Source organism: Lolium perenne, chromosome 7, assembly GCF_019359855.2.
Source record: "Lolium perenne isolate Kyuss_39 chromosome 7, Kyuss_2.0, whole genome shotgun sequence".
Lineage (NCBI taxonomy): Eukaryota > Viridiplantae > Streptophyta > Magnoliopsida > Poales > Poaceae > Lolium > Lolium perenne.
This window is the reverse complement of record NC_067250.2, coordinates 140289299-140313452: the sequence shown is the minus strand read 5'-3', so window position 1 is coordinate 140313452 and position 24154 is coordinate 140289299. Positions and strand designations below refer to the sequence as shown.

The 24154-nt window shown below is 43.8% G+C and overlaps 2 protein-coding genes across 12 annotated transcripts; one reads left to right on the top strand and one right to left on the bottom strand.

Annotated features, from left to right (window-relative positions):
• Nucleotides 1-6376: 6376 nt before the first annotated feature.
• Nucleotides 6377-12558, bottom strand: LOC127318699 (uncharacterized). Of its 11 annotated transcripts, XM_071822967.1 has the most exons (9): nt 12158-12533; nt 12013-12079; nt 11864-11928; nt 10790-10887; nt 8558-8633; nt 8373-8442; nt 7599-7832; nt 7021-7116; nt 6377-6900 (listed from the first exon to the last, which is right to left on the bottom strand). In XM_071822967.1, the coding sequence occupies exons 4-7, from the start codon at nt 10856-10858 to the stop codon at nt 7619-7621; spliced, it is 429 nt and encodes a 142-aa protein (XP_071679068.1). In that variant the 5' UTR covers nt 10859-10887; nt 11864-11928; nt 12013-12079; nt 12158-12533; the 3' UTR covers nt 6377-6900; nt 7021-7116; nt 7599-7618. The 11 variants fall into 11 exon arrangements, 10 of the variants coding, with proteins under 10 accessions (XP_071679068.1, XP_071679072.1, XP_071679066.1 ...); XR_007862086.2 differs by having other exon boundaries at nt 7021-7832; nt 8553-8633; nt 12158-12551; XM_071822971.1 differs by adding an exon at nt 8284-8313 and having other exon boundaries at nt 6377-7832; nt 8396-8442; nt 12158-12558.
• Nucleotides 12559-14346: 1788 nt separating this feature from the next.
• LOC127318737 (annexin D5) lies at nt 14347-15791 on the top strand. The gene is made up of 3 exons (XM_051349218.2): nt 14347-14896; nt 14997-15212; nt 15316-15791. The coding sequence occupies exons 1-3, from the start codon at nt 14456-14458 to the stop codon at nt 15610-15612; spliced, it is 954 nt and encodes a 317-aa protein (XP_051205178.1). The 5' UTR covers nt 14347-14455; the 3' UTR covers nt 15613-15791.
• The last annotated feature ends 8363 nt before the right edge of the window (nt 15792-24154 follow it).

Below are 24154 nucleotides of genomic sequence, written 5' to 3'. Positions count from 1 at the left end.
GGTATCTCTATACCTCGTTCAACCTCTTCTCCGACAAGTACTCTTTACTCGTACTGTGGTATGTGATCTCTTATGAACCATTCATATGCTTGCAAGCTAATTAGACGACATTCCACCGAGAGGGCCCAGAGTATATCTATCCGTCATCGGGATGGACAAATCCCACTGTTGATCCATATGCCTCAACTCATATTTTCTGAATACCTAATCCCACCTTTATAACCACCCATTTATGCAGTGGTGTTTGATGTAATCAAAGTACCCTTCCGGCATAAGTGATTTACATGATCTCATGGTCGAAGGACTAGGTAACTATGTATCGAAAGCTTATAGCAAATGAACTTAATGACGTGATCTTATGCTACACTTAATTGGGTGTGTCCATTACATCATTCACATAATGACATAACCTTGTTATTAATAACATCCAATGTTCATGATCACGAAACCATGATCAACTATTAATCAACAAGCTAGTTATACAAGAGGCTTACTAGGGACTCCTTGTTGTTTACATAACACACATGTATCAATGTTTCGGTTAATACAATTATAGCATGGTATGAAAACTTTATCATAAACACAAAGATATATTATAATAACCATTTTATTATTGCCTCTTGGGCATATCTCCAACAGCTTTGCCCCCGCTCGTCATGCTGATATTCATGTGATGAAAAGGCAGGTGAAGAAGCTAAGTTGGTTTCAACGCCACATTCTGTGCATGAACATTGAGATTCACAAGGAAAACTTCGAGGCCAGCCGTCAGCGTTCTGAGATTTAGCATACTCAGGCGGTCATTCTTCACAAGCTCAGTGGTGAGCAAGGACCTCCACCTCAGCCTCCAGTTCACCCAGGATACAGTGGGTGGCACTCTTCTCAGGTTCCATGGAATGATCTTGAGGATTGCATTCAGAGGGCCAACTACACTCGCAGCTCTCCTCCTGCCACTTACACTGAAGATGAAGAGGAGGAACAGGAGTACCAGACCGAAGACGAAGAGGGCTCCGAGTGATCTTCATGGGGCGAGTAGCATCGCGCTTTTCCCCTTTTTGGCGTCTCGATGCCAAATGGGGAGAAGTGTTTTATTAGGACTTCTCGGGGATTTGCATGGTGGTTAGGGCACAAGCATATGCGTTTATCATTCCTTTATTGCTTGTGTCCTTTATGTCGTTTATTTGAACCATTTGGCTTGTTGGTTTGATCGTTTAAAACTATGTGCTATATGTGGTTGTGAGACATCATGTTAAGGATTTCGGATTTCTATGTGTTGAGACCAAGGTTTATTATATGGTGTGTGATGTTATATATCTCCATATGGGTATGATTTCTATCACCTTGTCTCAACTTCATGTTTGTCTATGTCTCGTGTTTGAGCTCATGTTGGATATCTCTTGTGTTGAGGCACCTCACACCTATATGTTGTGTATTTGTATTCAAATGCAAATTACTTGTATGCACACACGTAGGGGGAGTGCCTCTATGTTTTGCCAACATGCTTGCTCTCTATAATGTTTTTTCTTGCAAATCCGTATATTGTCATCAAACACCAAAAAGGGGGAGATTGAAAGAACATCTCTCACAATATGTTTTGTGTGTTTGATGTCAATATATGTGATACACTAATGTTCGATGAAGTGGTGCAGGATTTATATAGGTACATGAATATAAGTGACTTGTGTGGAAAAACGAGTCAAAAGAAAGCTGAAAAAGATTCACCAGACCGGATAATCCGGGCCGGATATTTGCAAAATATCCGGCCCCCATTTTTTGGCTAAGGACTCGAGGCAATGTGGCTCAGTACTTCCCTGGACAAGGGCCGGATTATTGGCCGGACATTTGGCCGGAATTTCCCCAAGGCCGGATAATCCGGGCTGGATATTTTCGAAATATCCGGCCCCCCAAAAATCGGCTAAGGACCAGAGGCGACGCGGCTCAGTAAGGCCCTGGACATGGGCCGGACATTTGGCCGGATTTTGCCCAGGGCCGGATTTTTGGTGGGGGGCGGATTATCCGGCCCCAACTTAGGCCGGATTATCCGGCCCTCGAAGTCTCCAACGGCTGGATTTTGGGGGGGGGGGTATTTATACCCCCCTTCTTCTACCTTCCTCCTTGCTCAATCATTGCACAAAAATCTGCCAAGCTTCACCACCATTAGAGCCACCTCAAGAACACAAGATTTGCAAGATCTCCTCCCTAACCCCACCAAAGCTCTTGATCTTTGGAGATTCGAAGGAGAAGACACCGATCTACATCCTCACCAAAGTGATTTACATTTCCCCCTCATATGCTTGAGGGCCCTCTTGCTAGTGTTCCTCTTTGGATCCCTAGTTGTTTGTTGTTGATGTATTGTTGTGTTGTTACAGATTTGGGAGCCTCCAATTTGGTTGTGGACGTGTGCCCCAAGAACTTTGTAAAGGCCCGATTTCCGCCTCGAGGAAATCCCTTAGTGGAAGTGGGCTAGGCCTTCGTGGCGTTGCTCACAGGAGACCTGAGTGAAGTCTTCGTGACTGTTGGTCTGGCTTTCGTAGCGACCACACTCCTCCAAACGTAGACGTACCTTCTTGCAAAGGAAGGGAACTACGGGAATCAACTTCGTGTCTCCGTGTGCTCCACTCTCGGTTACCTCTATCCTTTATCTCCTCTATATTGCTTTGCTATATCTTGCTTTGTCGTTGACCTTGTCATATAGGTAAATTCACATAGTTGTATATCTAGAGAATTTACATTTGTGTCAAGCCTAATTTGAAAAAGAACTAAAAATTGGTTAGCACCTATTCACCCCCCCCCCCCCCTCTAGGTGCGGCATACGATCCTTTCAATAACGCGAAGTCATCAAGACACGTCAAGAGACGTTTGAAGTCTGTCAGGAAATTGCGAAACTCCGGAGTAATAACTGTTACATATATTCAAACAGACAAAAACCTAGCAGATCCCTTTACAAAGGGACTATCACGTAATGTGATAGAAAGTGCATCGAGGGAGATGAGTTTGAGACCCGTTGATGTTACGCCATAGTGGTAAGCCAACCTTTGTGATCGGGGATCCCGTGAATTAGGACCTGGGAAGAACAAACTAGTGGTTTAATTGAGGAGAGTATAATGTAACCCTCTCTATGTGAAGATGCAAAACTCTCAATTGCTGTAAGGCAGGTTGGCAACAAGCCTTAATGTGTTTATGTTGGCTATTTTAGCAAAGATGCTGTCCTACAGAGTATTCTTGAAATAACACACCTATATGAGTTCGATTGTTAAACGTCGCAATCTATGAGATTTGGGTGATCTCTAGTATACTCATGAAGAGAGCACGAAGTATGACGCATATGCTTCACCCGCGGGGTAGGCTACTGGCAGCCATGTACTGGTCATGAATTTGAGTGAAACCCTGTTCACGCAAAACTTGCAATTCAAGGCTTAGTCCATTGTTCAAGTGTGAATGGATGTAGCTTAAGGTTCTAGGCGGAAGTTCAACTTAACAGTCTCTGCTGAAACAGTGGTATATAAACAAGCTATGAGTATTGGTAAATCTCTAAATGGGTATTTGAGATCTGGTGGGGGATTGTTGAATTATTGGGCCCACATTTGATGGCCCATACTAGATTTCAGATTTTCCCTATAAATCTCAAAGCCCACTTAGTGACAGCCTTGTGAGTTTGGGCCCAAGTTGGTGGCAGCTCACTAGGGAGTGGCAAGAGGTGGGAAGTTTAGTCTCACATGGAAAGTTGGGAGGAAGTTAGACCACCTTATAAGGTGGGTTGTTCCACCACTAGTAAGTGAGTGAGAATAGGAGTGCTACATGCACGCTCCTCCTCCTCCTCGCTCACTCGTCTCGACTCGACACGACACGACACGTCACGTCACGACGCGCGCCGCGCTCGTGGTGAGACTTTCCTTTCTTTTTGCAGTTCAGGAAAACGAACAGAGTCTTAGACGGACGCGTCGCAGTTAGTCGGTTCGGGTCGCTCCTGGATCGTGGGCTATCTGTAATCGACTCGAAACGTTCGTGCAACGTGGGCGTGGCCCATGTTGCCTAGGGTTTCCCAAGCCTATATAATCTCTTGCCTGGCTACCGCAGAAACATACTGAATACACGAGTTGGGGTTTCCACCTCTCTCTGTTTGCGCCGCCATCGTAGCCTACTCCATCCCGCGCGCCGACGTGCATCGGCGAACGGGAGAGCAGGTCTCCGGAACCGCTCGTCCTTGCGATCCTGTACGGGAGAGGGCGAATTAGGTTTTTGGGAAGCGCTCTGCGCGACTGCTCAAGCTCTTCATCACGGGTCGCCTTCCGTCCAAGTCGGGCGGTGCTGCCTACCGTCGTCTTCAACGCCGTCTACTTCGACCCGTCGTCCCTGTCGTCAACAACGTTGTCATCAACAACGTTACTGCTGCGACATCATCTGCTACACCTCCACCGCCACCTCCACCAGATCGGTACGTGCGACATATCTCGATCTGTTTAGCGATGGATGCTTTACCGTTTGCGCTGCTGCTACTCATGTTGATTAATGCATCTAGTATGTTCGAGTTTCACATGTTAGTAGTTGCTGTCATTATGTTTTATGTTCTAGAATTAATCATGAAAATTGTGCCTAATTATCGAACAGTAACGACATCAAAAGATGCGTTCGCGCTACTCTATTTTCTTGTTGTTATTTTTTAGTTAGGTAGTGACTTCTTTTTTTGAATTGGAGGTACTGACTAACTAAACGCCCATCGTTGTGGGGTAAGTCGCTTATATGATCCATTTTTGTACTACTTCCCCGTGAAACATGTCTTAAATTTTTCAATATTTAGATGTATCTAGTCACTCAGTGGTTACTACATACATCCAAAGTTCGAGAAATGTAAAACAGATTTCATGAAAGGGAGGAAGTATTTTTTTTTTTCACTTAAGCGCCCACATTAGCGTCTAGCGTTGTGGCTGCTCTGATAAGACTCTCATGTTTAGGGCATGTACAGTGGTGATGACTCAGCTGTCTGTAAAGGGTAGTTATATGTGATTTTGGTGATGTGGAGGAAAAAAGTGATGAGAGAGAGGGAGGTTGTCTGTAAAGTTACAGACAGTCTGTAGACTTCTTACAGACGCCTTACAGACAGCATTTTTGTTGTTGTATGAAGGGTGTCTATAACTTATACTCACACATGGTTATGGTTAAAAATAGATACCTTACAGACAGATCATTGTAGACGTTATCTATACTATTGTCTATATATGACATGGAGTGATACTACAGACACCATCTGTCTAGACCATTGTACATGCCCTTATTGCCGGCTTATAAGTAGCGCAGCTTCATGATAAATTCTATAACACGCGCCGCACACCTCCTCAGGGCATGGGCCTAGCCCATACATAGATCACCGTGTAGGTTTTTCTTTCAGGTTTTTTCTATTTTCTTATGGTTTCTGTGTTCTTTCAGATTTTTATGGTGTTAGTCCGTTCTTTCAACTTTTCAATTAATGTTTTTTAATAAATTTTTATTTTCAAAAAATCAATTGTCAAATTTGTTCAGTTTTTTAAAATGTTCAAATTGAAAAAAGTTTATTTTCAAAAAATTAGATTTTAAAAATCTCAATTTTGAAAAATGTTCAAATATAATTTTTTTCAATACTTAAAAATGTTCAAATTTTGAAAATATCAAGTTTCTGTAAATATTCAGACATTTTTTTAAGACCGACTAGTTAGAAAACCGAACGAACTACCGAAAAACCCAAAAAGCAAACAAACCGGGCGAAAAACCAGACCTCGATATATAGGCCGGGCCCAAAAACAACAGAGACGTGAGGGATGGCGATTACCGCCGACCTGGCCCCTCCCTACTTCGCCCAGAATTCTTAGGTGACCTTCACGCAATCCTAGCGTAAGCATGGGACTCGCCCATCACTGCGTCAGGTACCCAAATTGCCGGCACAAAAAAGTGCCGGCAAAGGCACCAAAAGTGCCGGCAAAGATTTTTCAAGGCACAAAAAAAAATGCTGCGTTTATTCCAGTCGAGGTAGGTCTTTGCCGGCATTTTTAGAAAAGTGCCGTTAATTATATTTTAAGGCACTTCCAAAAATGCCGCTAGTTAGTATTGCCGGCACTTTTGAAAGATGCCATGGAATCTTTTTGCTGGCACTTTCCGAAAATGCCATAGAATCTTTTTGCCGGCACTTTTCGAAAAATATCACGAAATCTTTTTACTGGCACTTTTCTAGGGATACCATCTAAACTTTTTGCCGGCACTTTTAAAAGATGCCTACAATTACTTTTTCAGGCTTTTAATTCTGGTGCCGCTGATTATTTTCTTAGGCATTTTTAAGGTTGCTATACTGCCTGCAAACATTCAAGCAATCTACAATCAAGCATACATCACACTCAAGAAGTCAAGCAAATGTTTAAAACCAATATTTCCAAGCAATCTAGGTTTGAAACCAATATTTTGAAACATTCAAGGATTCACAATCCAGGCATCTAACTTACATGACCAACAGGGTTCATCTCCACATCATGAACAACATGGTTTGAAACCATTAGATAAAATACACAACAGGGTTGATCTCCTCATCATGAACAACAGGGTTCATCTGCCGCCGAGGAAGAAAGTTGTCATGGAGTTTGGGCCCTGCCTCGCTGCGCGGCCAGATGCCTCGTCGTGCGGCCAGAGGAAGTTGCGCCATCCGCGCCATGCATCCGACGCCACAACCAGGTTCACGTCCCCGACGCCACAACCAGGTTCACGTCGAGCATGATGCCAGAGCACCGGTGAGCGCGCCCTCCGCCCTCCACCCACCCTCCTGCAGTTCACTGAAAATGTTCCAAGTCCTTCATCCTTTTGATAGTAAATATGAAGATAAAACACCCACGGAATAATTGTGCTTGGATCTGCCTCAATGGAGCGTGCAAGAAGTAAAAGAGCCTACAGAATGTATGTTCCGAATTAGAGGTAAGTTGAGTAGCTGAGAACACAATAAATCCAATTCATGTTTGATTGTGTAACTGTAACATGTCCCTAAGCAGTAAGCAATACAATGATCACCTTTAGCCTGTCAGGTTTGTTTACTTTCCCATAATATAAACCAAGTGCAGCCTCTAAGAATAGTTCGACATCGACAGATCCCTATACAATCTTATTCTACACAACAAAAGGTTAAATAAAAACTAATCAAAATATAAGCAGATCAGAGAGCAATGAACTAGTAAAAGATTCAAAGGAAAGTGTCATGTCATTAAATGTGAAAAGAAATGCAAGTGAATAAGACTGGACATCGTCGACAGCAGGTTGAATGTTTTTTGTCAACTGTTGATTAGTCCAAAGAATTTCAATTGCCAATCTTTTTTTTGAAGGGGGTAGCATGAAAAGGGTGTGATATAAGCAAGCAAGTACTCCCTGTGTTCCCTATTAATTGACTCTGATTTAGTAAAAAGTTGTAATAAATCAGTATTATGGAATCAATCAATATTGGTCATATATGAAAACTAAAACCTAATCTGTCATGTCCCTCAACTAAAACAACAGACAAAAAGTTTATACTTCATTTGTTACCAGCAAAAGAGGCATCCTATATGAACTCTGTAAAATCAAGGAGGATTGGTGATATCACTGGTGTGTGTTACCTGGATGCGAACATGGTAAATTAGGTCGGGGCTCCCAAATCCATGGGGACAGATTCAGATGCGAGTTTCATGTCGAGGAGAAAGACCTCCATACCAAACGGCGAGAACGACTTGGTAGAGGTATCCATGATTGGTGCATGGAACTGAACCATAATTACACACGCGTAACTGAACTTTAGGATGTGGCGGTCAGAGAGGCGGAGCTCAAAGCACCTCTGCACCCTCGGGATCGACCTGCGGGGAGAAAAAAAAACACCTTTAGAATGCTTGCATTATTTGAACACAACAGAGGCAAATATTTTAAGATGATCAGTTCTGGAAAAAAAAAAATCGTTCTTTCCCTTCATTTCACTTGGCGAGAAAAAACTGGTATTAGTTATATATGAATTCCATGGCGATCATTGTTATCTGCTCAAGCCACAATAGCTAATGTATATATGAAAAAATTATAAGAAACTTAGGGGGAAAATAAATTACAGGTTATTGTATAAACAACTATCCTATATGTGACGCATTGATATGCACTATATGAGCGTAGCCTAACTGAACCCAAAATGGTCTTGTTGCACAGCTCATGTATGCTATTATGAACAAACTAAGAATACTTCACATTCTATTCTAAAACAACTAAGGACGGTTCACATCCTATTCCGAAACAATTAAGAATACTTCACATTCCATCTACCTTTTTAAAGAAACAATCAATAGTTAAGAGTAGATTTGGCCTGATAGTAGTTCATCAAACAAAATAATATAGCAGTCCAGCAAACAAACCATTCCACGCCGTTTCCTTCCCGGCCCCTGTGACCCACTGGCAATGTTGTCCAGCACACATGACCAAAAGCTGAAACACGACAATATAATGAACTAATCAGCGAAAGCCAACCATGTGGAACGATGGACTAATAAATGAAGTATTGAATAGCCAGCCAATCAAAGCAGAGAAAATTCCACCTCACCGATAGCAGGAAAAGGACCAGCAACAAAATCGAAAAATAGAACAAAACCAGCAGACACCACAAGCTCGATGTGAGTCTGCAAAAGAATTACACCCGTTGGAACAAAAGGATTAGGATAAGCAGTGATAGAGAACGTTTCCTTGATTGAATATTAGCATTACTTGTGTCCGAGCTAGCTACCAGCAAGATGTATGTATTACCAAGAATGGTATGACCATAATATCAATGAAAATCAACAACCATATTATCAAAAGGCAGACGGAATATTTATCAGTGGGTACTAAAAACCTAAATGGTGCAATATATGGTATAGGTGTCCCTCGATGAATAACAATGCTTTTGACCTCGCAAATAGAATACCTATTGTAAACTTTGATTTTACATTAATTATATAATTAAAGTTTTTTAAAAGCATGGAAATCCCTATAATAAGTGTTCTAAACAGAGTGATTTTTTGATTCCTACAGTCCTACCAGAACTTATGGACATGTTTTCTGAAGTTAATTGGCAGTTGGCACCGTCAAATTTGAGGTATGGTATCATGGAAAAATGCTGAAATTGAGAAGGAAAGCATGTGCATTGATAGTCCAAGTAAAAAAAAAGGAACCCATAGAATCCGACATCTACAGGGACCCATGGTTATGATGGACCTGGAATAGCACTACTCATAGTTGCAGCCTGAATACTAATTCTTGCTGTCACTGGAAATAATGATTAAATGAAGTAAGGTATGAAACAGCAAAGGTAAAAATGCCTCTATATTTTATAATACTTCTATTTTGAAAATTGGGGTGTAGATAAGATGCATACAGAAATAAAGAAACAATTTGACAGTTTAAACTTTTTAGTGTGAATGTGCTATATTAACGCCGAAACAGTATCTCTGTTTCACTGTTACCTACTCCCTCTGTTCATTAATATAAGACACTTAAGATATTTTAAAGTGGACTAGATATGAACCAAAATCTACACATTAAAAATAGACTAGATACAAACTAAAGTGGGCGAATCTATAAAAGAGCTAAAACGTCTTATAAAAGAGAATGGAGGGAGTATTTGTCTGCATTAAAAATGGCTTCCTATGCTTGGTTTTTGAGCAATAAGGCAAAAAAGGTGAGGTGACTGATAAGCTAAAAAAATTAGAAAGTAACTCCAGCCATAAATAATGTGGAATTAGTTTGATAAACTCGCTAAAAAAAGTCCTATCGGCTTTGTTAGGAACCACAAAGTTCAGATGTTAAGCACTGTACTATTACTCTTAAACAAAGGTGCATCAACTAATTCAGACATTTTGCCAAACTCATGGTTCCTTGGGCTCTCACTCTTCTCCTAAGAATCTGAACCTAGATAATGAAGTACATCTAGTACTCTGAGCACTAACATGTTTCTGTTGTTGCTGAAATTCGAATTTGATGTCTCAGTTTGGCAGGGATAAGTGGAGATGGACATGCCAGCAATAGATGTATTCACAAAGTGACCAGGTTGGTACTCTGCTAGAATAAGAGACTCATAGTAACATTTAGAAATGTACTTGTACATGAAAGGATTAACCTTAGTACATAAATATACTAGCCTAAGAACCTCAAACAACCAAAGCCTAGATGCAAATACAACCAGAGTATCGCAAAGCTCATAAAGGAAAAAAGAAGAGAAACCCGACATCTTACCTAAACATCATATATATCTTATACGACATATCAATATGCATACAACAACCATCAACAATTAGCTGAATACCAACATAGTAATGGAGATACTAGCACAAAACCATAATTGTAACGAAAAGCATTGTTTAACCCTGGAACTACCAAAACATGTGAGAACCAATTTCCCTTTTACCTTACAAATCATTATGCACATAATTTCTACTATGGGAGTATATCATATAAATTATATGGGGGATTAACAGAGGCATCATGCCTCCAAGCATAACCTAGCTGTCAGGCAAACATTTGCAGTTACCAGAGAGTGGGTACCTCGATTATACTCTGTATAGGAAAGAACAAGACACAATAAAAATGCGTCTTGGGGTTAGAAGGGCCTAAATAAACGTGTGTTTCCACAACAACAAGAAAATAATAATCGTTGGCACAAGTTAGAACCTGTTACATATTCAACTACGAAAAATCTAAGCTAATACAAAACTTGACATCAGAAAAATGGATACGAACTTAGACTGCCGAAGTCCCAAAATTGAAGGGTAAAGTTCTCTAGACAGGCATGTGAGCTTACAGTATCTGCTGGAGTTGAATCCTTGTGAACTTGATTGTTATGAATTCCTTCGAGCATCTTGAGCAACATTTCTATCTATATCTCTAGAACTTTAATCCCTGTAGTTGTATAAAAGGGTAAATACCACACCATAAGAATTTTTTTTTGGAAACAAACTTTACTAAGTGGAGACCAAATATCTGGCTGTATAAGGAACAAGAGGAAAAACCAGCAAGTAACTTTACTGAACATAAGAAGCAAGGTAATAAGATAAAAACATGTATATAGATGACGATGCAAACTTTACATTCTGCTACATGGTTCCACTTGGTAATTACAGAACTCCCTTCTAACTACAAAGTTCATCTAGACATAACCCACAATAACACGAGATAGAGAATAATCCATCTAGGCTACAACACCTACAGACTACCGTTGAAGACCACATCAACGGTGTAGATATGAAAAATATGCATCAACCAATTCAAAAAAAAAATTTGAGAAAAAAAATTGAATATGGTCTACACAAAGACAAAGGGCTGGGGGGTTTACACTATAAGCAGTATTCTTTTCAGTCAATCACCAGATTGTTTTATTTTTTGTCGCCGGGGCTGCATGCATATACATTCTAGTAAACAGTAATATTCCCACTGAATCAATCTAGAGCATAAGCCTTGGCACACAGGACAAAATGAACATCCAGTTAACATGACATATTTAGGAGTTAAACTTTTAGATTTACTTAAAACTTAAACTACACAAACAGCCCATTTCCACATAAACCCCCACAGTCAAAGAAAGCATGAAAGGAGAAGAACTAGTTTGCCGACATATTACTGCTAGGGCTGCACGCTTTACATTAGACTAAACAGGTCGCAGAAGACATAACAACCAATAATACAAGACCGAGAACAATCCGTCTAGGCTACAACACCCACATTCTGTCCATGAAGACAACGTCGACAGTGTATGCAGACGTGACAAAGGGAACAGCAGAAAATCTACGCATCAGCTAATTCAATACGGCCTGAATGCCGACGGAGCTGCACACGGTAACAAGTAAGCAAGGAAACAGAACAACGCCTTCGCAGGTACCTCTCGCCTGAGTTCGTCGTCACAGTTCCCCAAATCCTCATCCAGGTCTCCGCCCGCTGCAAGTTCTGAAACCAAAAACCAGGAAATCAGCCCACGAGTGCGTCGAGTCCGAGCGGATCGGCCGGGGGGGGAAGGAAATTCAAACCCACTTGCTGCGTCGTCGTCGCGGTCGTCCAGGAAGGCGTCCCCGAGGCTGCTCGCGCGCACGAGCGGGTCCTGAGCCAGCGGGAACAGATCAACACCGTGCGGGTCGAGAACAAGGGGTTTACTGAATCGCAGAGGGGGTGGGCGTACCTGGAGGCCGTCGCCGGAGACGCTGCCGGGGCGGCCGTCGCCGGAGGCGCTGCCGGGGCGGCCGCGGAAGCAGGAGAGGAAGCAGCCCATGGCGGCGAGGGATCCTACGGAGAGTGCGCTCGGTGCCGGGCGGGCACGCCGCCTCCACGGCTAGGGTTTCACGGGCGCTTGCGCGTGGGTGCTGGAGAGGGCCGCAACGGCGGGGAACCAAGGGAGGAGATGGCGACGTTGTATTACCGGCCAGCTGCCGCGGAAGATTCAGCCGGCGGTGGCCGGAGCGGCAGGCGGCGGTGGCGACGGCATCGCGTGGGCGTGAGGAAAGGGGAAGACGACTTGTGAGAGAGGTCATAGGTGGAAGGAGTTTTCTAAATAAGTGACTTTTTTAGGGGTTTTCCACAAAATGAGCAAAAATCGCCGGCACTGTTAGGCTATAATGCCGCTGTTACAAAGCACGGCAGTTATCAAAATGCCTGTAATCAGGCCAATATTGCCGGCACTTTCCTCAACTGCCTGTATTGATGCAAAGATTGCCGGCACTTTCCAAAATTGCCAGAACTAATGCTGCATTAACGGCAGTTATAAAAAAAATGCCTGAAAAACTAGCCATTAGCGGCATTAGGCTAAAATGCCGTCCCCAAACTGCCGGCAATCAGGGTACGTGGGGTAGTGCATTAAGTGTGCACGTGTGTGTGTGTTTTTTTTTGCTTTTTTTGGTGGTTTTTCTTTGGGTGTCTTCTGATCTCTTTGTTTTTGTCCCTTAGTTTTTCAATTTTATTTTATTGTCCTGCCCTTTTAAGTTTCAGGCTTTTCTTATTTCATGTTTTATTTTCCTGTCGTTAGTTTGTTAGTATAATTTTTCATTTCCATGCTTCTTTTTCGGCCTTCCTACATTTTGTAAGTACCGTGCATGCATGTTTTTTGAAAGTACACATATCTTTTTCATATGTGTGAATTTTTTTTTAGAATTGCTTTTTATTTATTAACATTACTTGTAAGCATACGAAGAAAACACCACTCTTAACTCCTATATACTATGAACATTTTTATAGGGCCTCGAGGAACTGGTCCCTCGAGTCACTTCTAGGAGGGCGGCTCAGTCGAATTCCAAGCCGCCATCCCTTCGGTCCTTCTCCCTGTCCCCTGCCCACCATGCCATAGCCCATACCCATAGGACACTCCAATAGCCAAAGCCCTCTCGACAAACGGCAGCGGTGCGGCTCATCCCCTTCTATTGTCGTGATCTTCGGCCGAGCATGGTGTATGGCGGACCCGAAACCGTTTGATGATAGAATGGTTGTAACACCTATGTGGGTAGAATCTCGGTGGCTGACCGTGGATCTATGTAGCCACGGCTGCAACGATAGGTCCGATGACGACAATTGGATTGACTCGATGGAGACACCAATCGTGGCCACGCTGGTACCGTGTTTGCATTTGGAGAGGCAGGGCAATACAACTGGATTTATCAGCTTCTTTGTGTCGTTCTAGCCTGCAGATTTTTGTGAAAATGATTTTTTATTTAAACTTTTTTTGAATTTGAATATTTTTTGAATCCTAAACCCTGCCCAAATTGCTGTAAGAGCCATGACGGCCGAAAAATTGTAGTCCGACCTGAGTAGCTTTCAGACCAGTTCTGTACACTAGTTCTTCTTCTCGCAAAAGAAAAACTTTAGTTTTTCTGCATCATACGTCTATTGGATGATGGCTGTGTGGAGTGTACATCCAAACAATAAGTACTAAGCAGGAAAGCGGGGCCAGGAGGTAATATTATAGTGTAAAAGATTGAATTCAGTAGCTCCCATGTCCTGAGCGTGGAAGATGGATGTTTCTTCCCGTACCTCCCTTGTCATGCAGGTAGGAAAAACCTAGCCGCCGACCACGGGCGTGTTGGCTGGCGTGCCACATCACCCACCACGGATGCCACATTTTGATCTGTATGGCCCATCTGGTATGGGCCGAAAGGCGCGCGGCGCAAGGCGATTGATCCTCACTGGGTCTGGGTCGATGACGACGATGAGGAGGCATATTTCCCTTTGCCTTTCCCGGTGATTCGTGGTGAAGTGGTGGGGGTCGCCGGCCACGCGACCGCGTCGATCGGACGCGGTGTACCATCTGCCCACGGCGTTGATTGATCTATCGGTTGATTCCCCGCCGGGCGTTTCTTCCTCCTTTAAAACCCCCGGCCAGTACGCAACGCCAGCACAAGCGGCAGACTCACACGCGGCCGAGGCAGGGGTAGAAATTAACGGCCATCTGAGAGAAGAGAAAAATTAGAAGCTCGGAGAGGTCGCGCGATCCATGGCGAGCCTGAGCGTGCCTCCGGTGCTCACGTCCCCGCGCAACGACGCCATCGCCCTCCACAGGGCCTTCAGAGGGTTCGGCTGCGACAGCACGACGGTGATCAGCATCCTGGCGCACCGCGACTCGACGCAGCGCGCGCTCATCATGCAGGAGTACCGGGCGCTGTACCGGCAGGACCTCTACCACCGCCTGTCGACGGAGCTCAGCGGCCACCACAAGAAGGCGATGCTGCTCTGGGTGCTGGACCCCGTCGGACGCGACGCCACCATTCTGAACCAGGCCCTCAACAGCGAGATCACCGACCTGAGGGGCGCCACCGAGGTGATCTGCTCCAGGACGCCATCGCAGCTGCAGGTCATGAAGCAGACCTACCGCGCGCTCTTCGGATGCTATCTCGAGCATGACATCACCGAGCGCACCTACGGCGATCATCAGAAGGTAGGTTTCGTCGGTTCTGCAAACTTTTCCTACTACTGTATTTCAATCTACAATTAATCCCAACCTTTTCCTTGTGTTCTTGACGCGTGCGTGCCTGCAGCTCTTGCTGGCGTACCTGGGAGTCCCACGCTACGAAGGCCCGCAGGTGGATCCTTCGGCGGCAGCGTACGACGCGAGGGAGCTCTACAGAGCCGGGGAGAGGAGGCTGGGCACAAACGAGCGGACCTTCATCCGCATCTTCAGCGAGCGCAGCTGGGCTCACATGGCGTCCGTCGCCGCCGCCTACCAGCACATGTTCACCCGCTCCCTCGAGAAGGTGACTCATATATATGTTCGGACATTCAAATTTCTCTCGTGTTCCTTCTCCCCTACGCAGAATCAAAAGTTCATATATATGTCTGTCTCTCTATCTGTCGCAGGCTGTGAAGAGCGAGACGTCGGGCAACTTCGAGTTCGGGCTGCTCACCATCCTCAGGTGCGCCCAGAGCCCGGCGGGGTACTTCGCCAAGCTGCTGCACAAGGCGATGAAAGGGCTGGGCACCAGCGACACGGCGCTGATACGGGTGGTGGTGACCAGGACGGAGATCGACATGCAGTACATCAAGGCGGAGTACCACAAGAAGTACAAGAGGTCGCTGGCCGACGCCATCCACTCCGAGACCTCTGGCAACTACCGGACCTTCCTCCTCTCGCTCGTCGGCCGAGACCGTTATTAGAATCGCACCAGTATGGTGCCGTGGCTCGGCTGAGTGCCTATGCTTCCGCCTTCCTGGTCCGCTATGGCCTATGGGTGATAGATGCGTGTGTTTGGAATGTTCGTGTACATTTTTTTTTGAAATCAGTGTTTGTGTACATATTTGTTTCCCCCTGGAATGACATATGGTGTTAAAAATAATTCTGCGACATCATTTCCTCCGCATGGCATTGCCATAGACAGAGGCTTACCATGCCAACTAAATACCCGACAATCAACTCCAAACTCCAGCTAGTCGACGTTTCTCTAGGGAAGAACATTGGTCTAGAGTGGGCTGAAGTACCTTTATTCTCATCGTCGCCAATGCCCCTACACTACAGGTACGGAACTCGAGGATCCTATGGGGACTGAGCATCTAATCCGAAGTTCCCCACCGCCTAGCTAGATCGGTCGACGAAGGGCAGGGGAACCAATGATTTCGGGGCCAACGACTGAGGGGATACATAACGCCTCCTGATCGCATTCACTTGAAACCCTATGAGAGAGAAAAAACTCGTCGTGTGGCATATGGTGTTAATTGGTTATATGTACCCGTGATGCTGATGTTCCATTGTCTATACATTTCCTCACTAGTCAACACAATCATGCTGTTGAGGTATTATACAACGGTATATTTTGTTCGGAGGGGCCACACTTGTAGATTGGAATGGTAGCATACCGAAGATAGGCCCCGAACATACAAATCCGGTAAAAACCTTACTTCATGTGTGTGTGTATGTATGTGTGTGCGCGCGCGTGTGCGCTTGCGTGTGTGTTGGAGGGGGGGTGCGTGTGTGCGCGCGTGTGTGTGTGTGCGCATGTGTGTGTAGTGGATGGAGGTAGAAGATTTTTCGATAAAGGGAATATATTAATATCAAGAAGATACCAATTACACCCAGCCTCTGCAACAACGCACCACCCTAATGGCACTACGGATGCACACAACCAAAAAACAAGAAAAGAAAACTAAGAAACAAAAGTCCCGCTACAGTATCTCGGGCCTAACAACAGCAATACATCCACCGCCAAGACAACACCTGAATTACAGACTCTCCAAAAACGACGCCTCCAAGAAGGGAACAGTGCTCAAACACCGTCGTCGCCCGATCAAAGATCATAGGTTTTCACCCTGAAGATAGTCCCCGCTCTCAAAACAATGCCTCCACCAAGATCATTGCCAGGCACAACCAATTAAGGCCAGACCTTGGGTTTTCACCCTGAAAGGTAGGACTCTGCACTTCACCTGTGTTGTCGCCCCCACTTTCATACCGCTGCCGTGAAGCCCGGAACACCAAGCAAGTCCCTCAACAGCGCAGAGACTTGAACCTCCCTTAGCTAGTCCTCCCCTCCGGCCTTCATGAAATTCTCTTCTTCCGACTTTCATCATGGATCCATAGTCACTTGATGTCAACACAGAAAAAGAGCTTCGCGCCGCTCCCTCCAGAACCAATCGGTCGGAATAAAAACATGGGTGCGCATGACCGAATACCTCCGATCCAGCAAACTCCAGGCAAAAGCACTGTTACATTCGCCGGCGGAGCCTTCCGGAACTCAACACTCCGGCTAGATCACGAGTCCAGGCCTTCGGAAGGTCCTCCTCTTCACGCAAGAGAGGCCCTAGGACCGCCGCCTTTATGATGATAGGTAGAAGATGATGGTAGGTCGATCTGTTGCGAGCGAATGTGATCTTACTAGTTTAACGACCCCTACTCCCCTTACATAGACAGTGAGAGTTAGTGTTACAATGTGCCAAAGGGTCTACAAGGGTCTAACGGGATACTAGTTCCAATTTGAGTCGGTTACATGAGAATTTGGAAGGATCAGAGATCAGTGATCTTCCATATCTTGTATTCCAAGACGATCTGGCTCGGGCTGCCATCTAGGATGTGAGCCCATGGTATTTGGTCCTTCGTGGAACTAGGCATGCTAGTGTTGACCTTGCTGGTCCCACTCGAGACTCATATCCTCGACAATAGCCCCCCTCCCCAGTCCTTTGAGATCGAAGCGAAGGAAATTTCCTTATTTTGTTCAGGCTTGAAGTTTTATGTCGAATCACTCATACGAATGAAACATGTCATCAGAGTAGAGTTCGTGAAGGACTCATGTACCAAACAATGCTTGTACCATTTGAACGATAAAAATCCTTCCTTTCAAATTGGGCAGGAGGAAACCCATGGCCATTTAGTCAGTGAATGACTGGATGATCCTTTGATGGATCGACTGGAATTCTGGTGAGCATTCCCGAATTGTTCCTCCGAGGAGGCATAGATGACCCTAAAGCTGTCCTTCTTCTATTGACTGGCCATATTTTCTAAACGGAACGCCCGTGGCAAACTATACTCGGTCCAATGAGGAGGGCAGAGGTCACCTAGCAAATATTCTATCGGTTCTCGACTAGCTGATGAAGTGAGAGATGATTTATGAGAAATCTTAAGTTAATTCTATGAGGAGTTCAAAGATCCCATTTATTGACTAGCATGTATGTGCCGAACGCTTTGTGAGCAACTCTAGGGTGTGCATTGTTTGTTTGCGTAGCGTGTGCCTCGGTGGTGTGTATCGCTTGTTGGTGCGCCTAAGCCCTAGGGTGGCCCAACAACATGGGTTGGACCGTTGCCATGGTTGCAGCCTCCGTGTGGTTTTCTGATGATAGGATTCTCCCCTTTGTTATCGACATATTCCTAAGGCATTGATCTTTCTTCTCATGCATTCGCCTTCCATGCATGTAAGCTTGTTCCAACTGTTGTGGTGCCTGATACGTCTCCAACGTATCGATAATTTCTTATGTTCCATGCTACTTTGTTGATGATACCTACATGTTTTATACATACTTTATGTCATATTTATGCATTTTCCGGCACTAACCTATTAACAAGATGCCGAAGAGCCAGTTGCTGTTTTCTGCTGTTTTTGGTTTCAGAAATCCTAGTAAGGAAATATTCTCGGAATTGGACGAAATCAACGCCCAGGATCTTATTTTTCCACGAAGCTTCCAGAAGTCCGGAGAGGAAACGAAGTGGGGCGACGAGGCAGCCACACACCAGGGCGGCGCGGCCCAGGCCCTGGCCGCGCCGGCCTGTGGTGTGGGCCCCTCGTGGCGCCCCTTGACCTATCCTTCCGCCTACTTAAGCCTTCATCGAGAATAACTCCAGTACCGAGAGCCACGATACGGAAAACCTTCCAGAGACGCCGCCGCCGCCAATCCCATCTCGGGGGATTCAGGAGATCGCCTCCGGCACCCTGCCGGAGAGGGGAATCATCTCCCGGAGGACTCTTCACCGCCATGGTCGCCTCCGGAGTGATGAGTGAGTAGTTCACCCCTGGACTATGGGTCCATAGCAGTAGCTAGATGGTCGTCTTCTCCTAATTGTGCTATCATTGTTGGATCTTGTGAGCTGCCTAACATGATCAAGATCATCTATCTGTAATGCTACATGTTGCGTTTGTTGGGATCCGATGAATAATGAATGCTATGTTATGTTGATTATCAATCTATCATCTATGTGTTGTTTATGATCTTGCATGCTCTCCGTTATTAGTAGAGGCTCTGGCCAAGTTGATACTTGTAACTCCAAGAGGGAGTATTTATGTTCGATAGTGGGTTCATGTCTCCATTAAATCTGGGGGAGTGACAGCAACCCCTAAGGTTGTGGATGTGCTGTTGCCACTAGGGATAAAACATCAATGCTATGTCTAAGGATATATTTGTTGATTACATTACGCACCATACTTAATGCAATTGTCTGTTGTTTGCAACTTAATACTGGAGGGGGTTCGGATGATAACCTGAAGGTGGACTTTTTGGGCATAGATGCATGCTAGATAGCGGTCTATGTACTTTGTCGTAATGCCCAATTAAATCTCACAATACTCATCATAACATGTATGTGCATGGTCATGCCCTCTTTATTTGTCAATTGCCCAACTGTAATTTGTTCACCCAACATGCTTATTCTTATCGGAGAGACACCACTAGTGAACTATGGATCCCGGTCCATTTTTTACATCGAATACAATCTACTGCAATACTCGTTCTACTGTTTTCTGCAAACATCATCATCCACACTATACATCTAATCCTTTGTTACAGCAAGCCGGTGAGATTGACAACCTCACTGTCACGTTGGGGCAAAGTAATTTGGTTGTGTTGTGCAGGTTCCACGTTGGTGCCGGAATCCCTGGTGTTGCGCCGCACTACACTCCGCCGCCATCAACCTTCAACGTGCTTCTTGGATCCTACTGGTTCGATAAACCTTGGTTTCTTACTGAGGGAAAACTTGCCGATGTACGCATCACACCTTCCTCTTGGGGTTCCCAACGGACGCGTGATGTACGCGTATCAAGCTCTTTTTCTGGCGCCGTTGCCGGGGAGATCAAGACACGCTGCAAGGGGAGTCTCCACTTCCAATCTCTTTATTTTGTTTTTGTCTTGCTTTGTTTATTTAGTACTTTGTTTGCTGCATTATATCAAAACACAAAAAAATTAGTTGCTAGTTTTACTTTATTTACTGTCTTGTTTGCATACTCCATATTAAAAAAACACAAAAAAAAATTAGTTACTTGCATTTGCTTTACTTATTTCATTATGTTTCCTCCTAATTTTACTTTAAAAGATATACCGGTAGGACAAGGGTCTATAATTGGAAGAGATAATATAGAAGAATTTTTCACCCATGTTAGTATGCATGAAGATCTCGAAGATATACCCCTGGCAAAAACTGTCCCTACCTATGAAGATGCCTCTGTCTGTTTGGTACGCATGATGGAAACTAGATTTATTAGTCTCAATCCCATGATACAACACATGTTTCTTACACTTTCTGACATGGAGAGGGGAGAAAAGAGAGATTTTGTTTTAAAAGTCTTTGTGCGAGAATTTGAGGATATAGCCAAAGAAGCTAGAAAAGTTTTTATTAAGCATAAGAGGCTTGGTATGTTCACCTATTTTAAAAGAACACTTGAAAAGATGGACATGGATAGAATAAGGTATACTAATAATGTTAATAATGGTGGGGAGATTAAAGCACCAATACCTTGCAAGCTCCTAGGAATGCATGAAGCTCTAGATGATAATTATGCTTGGCTTGTCCCTGAAAATTTGTTTGATGAGAATAGCAAGCCTAAGACTAGTGAAAAGGGAGCCTCTGAAACTTACATATACAAAATACAATGCATGGTCGAGAAAACTCCAAACCCCGCTATAGATGCATCGTCTCTTGATAATACTTGATATACACTTTCTGCGCCTAGCTGAAAGGCGTTAAAGAAAAGCGCTTATGGGAGACAACCCATGATTTTACTACTGCACTTTTATTTTATATTTGAGTCTTGGAAGTTGTTACTACTGTAGCAACCTCTCCTTATCTTAATTTTGTTGCATTGTTGTGCCAAGTAAAGTCTTTGATAGTAATGTTCATACTAGATTTGGATTACTGCGCAGAAACAGATTTCTTGCTGTCACGAATCTGGGCTGAATTCTCTGTAGGTAACTCAGAAAATTCTGCCAATTTACGTGAGTAATCCTCGGATATGTACGCAACTTTCATTCAATTTGAGAATTTTCATTTGAGCGAGTCTGGTGCCTCTTAGAAATTCGTCTTTACGGACTGTTCTGTTTTGACAGATTCTGCCTTTTATTTCACATTGCCTGTTTTGCTATGCTTGATGGATTTCTTTATTCCATTAACTTTCAGTAGCTTTGTGCAATGTCCAGAAGTGTTAAGAATGATTATGTCACCTCTGAACATGTGAATTTTGATTATGCACTAACCCTCTAATGAGTTGTTTTAAGTTTGGTGTGGAGGAAGTTTTCAAGGATCAAGAGAGGAGGATGATACAATATGATCAAGGAGAGTGAAAGCTCTAAGCTTGGGGATGCCCCGGTGGTTCACCCCTGCATATTTCAAGAAGACTCAAGCATCTAAGCTTGGGGATGCCCAAGGCATCCCCTTCTTCATCGACAACATTATCAGGTTCCTCTAGTGAAACTATATTTTTATTCCATCACATCTTATGTACTTTGCTTGGAGCGTCTGTTTGTTTTTGTTTTTGTTTTGTTTGAATAAAGTTGGATCCTAGCATTCATTGTGTGGGAGAGAGACATGCTCAGCTGTTGCACATGGACAAATATGTCCTTAGGCTTTACTCATAATATTCATGGCGAAGGTTGAAACTGCTTCGTTAAATTGTTATATGGTTGGAAACGGGAAATGCTACATGTGGTAATTGGTATAATGTCTTGAATAATTTGATACTTGGCAATTGTTGTGCTCATGTTTAAGCTCTTGCATCATATACTTTGCACCTATTAATGAAGAAATACATAGAGCTTGCTAAAATTTGGTTTGCATGATTGGTCTCTCTAAGGTCTAGATATTTTCTAGTAAGGGTCGAACAACAAGGAAGACGGTGTAGATTCTTATAATGCTTACAATATGTCTTTTATGTGAGTTTTGCTGTACCGGTTCATACTTGTGTTTGTTTCAAACAACCTTGCTAGCCTAAGCCTTGTATCGAGAGGGAATACTTCTCATGCATCCCAAATCCTTGAGCCAAACACTATGCCACTTGTGTCCACCATACCTACCTACTACATGGTATTTCTCCGCCATTCCAAAGTAAATTGCTTGAGTGCTACCTTTAAATTCATATCCTTCATCTTTGCAATATATAGCTCATGGGACAAATAGCCTAAAAACTATTGTGGTATTGAATATGTACTTATGCATTTTATCTCTTATAAGTTGCATGTTGTGCGATAACCATGTTCCTGGGGACGCCATCAACTACTCTTTGTTGAATATCATGTGAGTTGCTATGCATGTTCGTCTTGTCTGAAGTAAGGGCGATTTACCATGAGTTGAATGGTTTGAGCATGCATATTGTTAGAGAAGAACATTGGGCCGCTAACTAAAGCCATGATCCATGGTGGAAGTTTAAGTTTTTGACAAATATCCTCCATCTCATATGAGAATATTAATTGTTGTTGAATGCTTATGCATTAAAGAGGAGTCCATTATCTGTTGTCTATGTTGTCCCGGTATGGATGTCTAAGTTGAGAATAATCAAAAGCGAGAAATCCAATGCGAGCTTTCTCCTTAGACCTTTGTACAGGCGGCATAGAGGTACCCGTTTGTGACACTTGGTTAAAACATATGTATTGCGGTGATAATCCAGGTAATCCGAGCTAATTAGGACAAGGTGCGGGCACTAGTAGTATACTATGCATGAGGCTTGCAACTTGTAGGATATAATTTACATAACACATATGCATTATTACTACCGTTGACAAAATTGTTTCTTGTTTTCAAAATTAAAGCTCTAGCACAAACATAGCTATCAATGCTTCCCTCTGCGAAGGGCCTTTCTTTTACTTTTATGTTGAGTCAGTTCACCTATTTCTCTCCATCTCAAGAAGCAAACACTTGTGAGAACTGTGCATTGATTCCTACATACTTGCATATTGCACTTATTATATTACTTTATGTTGACAATATCCATGAGATATACATGTTACAAGTTGAAAGCAACCGCTGAAACTTAATCTTCCTTTGTGTTGCTTCAATGCCTCTACTATGAATTTATTGCTTTATGAGTTAACTCTTATGCAAGACTTATTAATGCTTGTCTTAAAAGTACTATTCATGAAAAGTCTTTGCTATATGATTCAATTGTTTACTCATTGCATTAACATAACTTTTATCGCTGCATTCATTACATGTGCTTACAAATAGTATTGATCAAGATTATGATGGCATGTCACTTCAGAAATTATCTTTGTTATCGTTTACCTACTCGGGACGAGTAGGAACTAAGCTTGGGGATGCTGATACGTCTCCAACGTATCGATAATTTCTTATGTTCCATGCTACTTTATTGATGATACCTACATGTTTTATACATACTTTATGTCATATTTATGCATTTTCCGGCACTAACCTATTAACAAGATGCCGAAGAGCCAGTTGTTGTTTTCTGCTGTTTTTGGTTTCAGAAATCCTAGTAAGGAAATATTCTCGGAATTGGACGAAATCAACGCCCAGGATCTTATTTTTCCACGAAGCTTCTAGAAGTCCGGAGAGGAAACGAAGTGGGGTGACGAGGCAGCCACACACCAGGGCGGAGCGGCCCAGGCCCTGGCCGCGCCAGCCTGTGGTGTGGGCCCCTCGTGGCGCCCCCTGACCTACCCTTCCGCCTACTTAAGCCTTCGTCGAGAATAACTCCAGTACTGAGAGCCACGATACGGAAAACCTTCCAGAGACGCCGCCGCCGCCAATCCCATCTCGGGGGATTCAGGAGATCGCCTCCGGCACCCTGCCGGAGAGGGGAATCATCTCCCGGAGGACTCTTCACCGCCATGGTCGCCTCCGGAGTGATGAGTGAGTAGTTCACCCCTGGACTATGGGTCCATAGCTGTAGCTAGATGGTCGTCTTCTCCTAATTGTGCTATCATTGTTGGATCTTGTGAGCTGCCTAACATGATCAAGATCATCTATCTGTAATGCTACATGTTGCGTTTGTTGGAATCC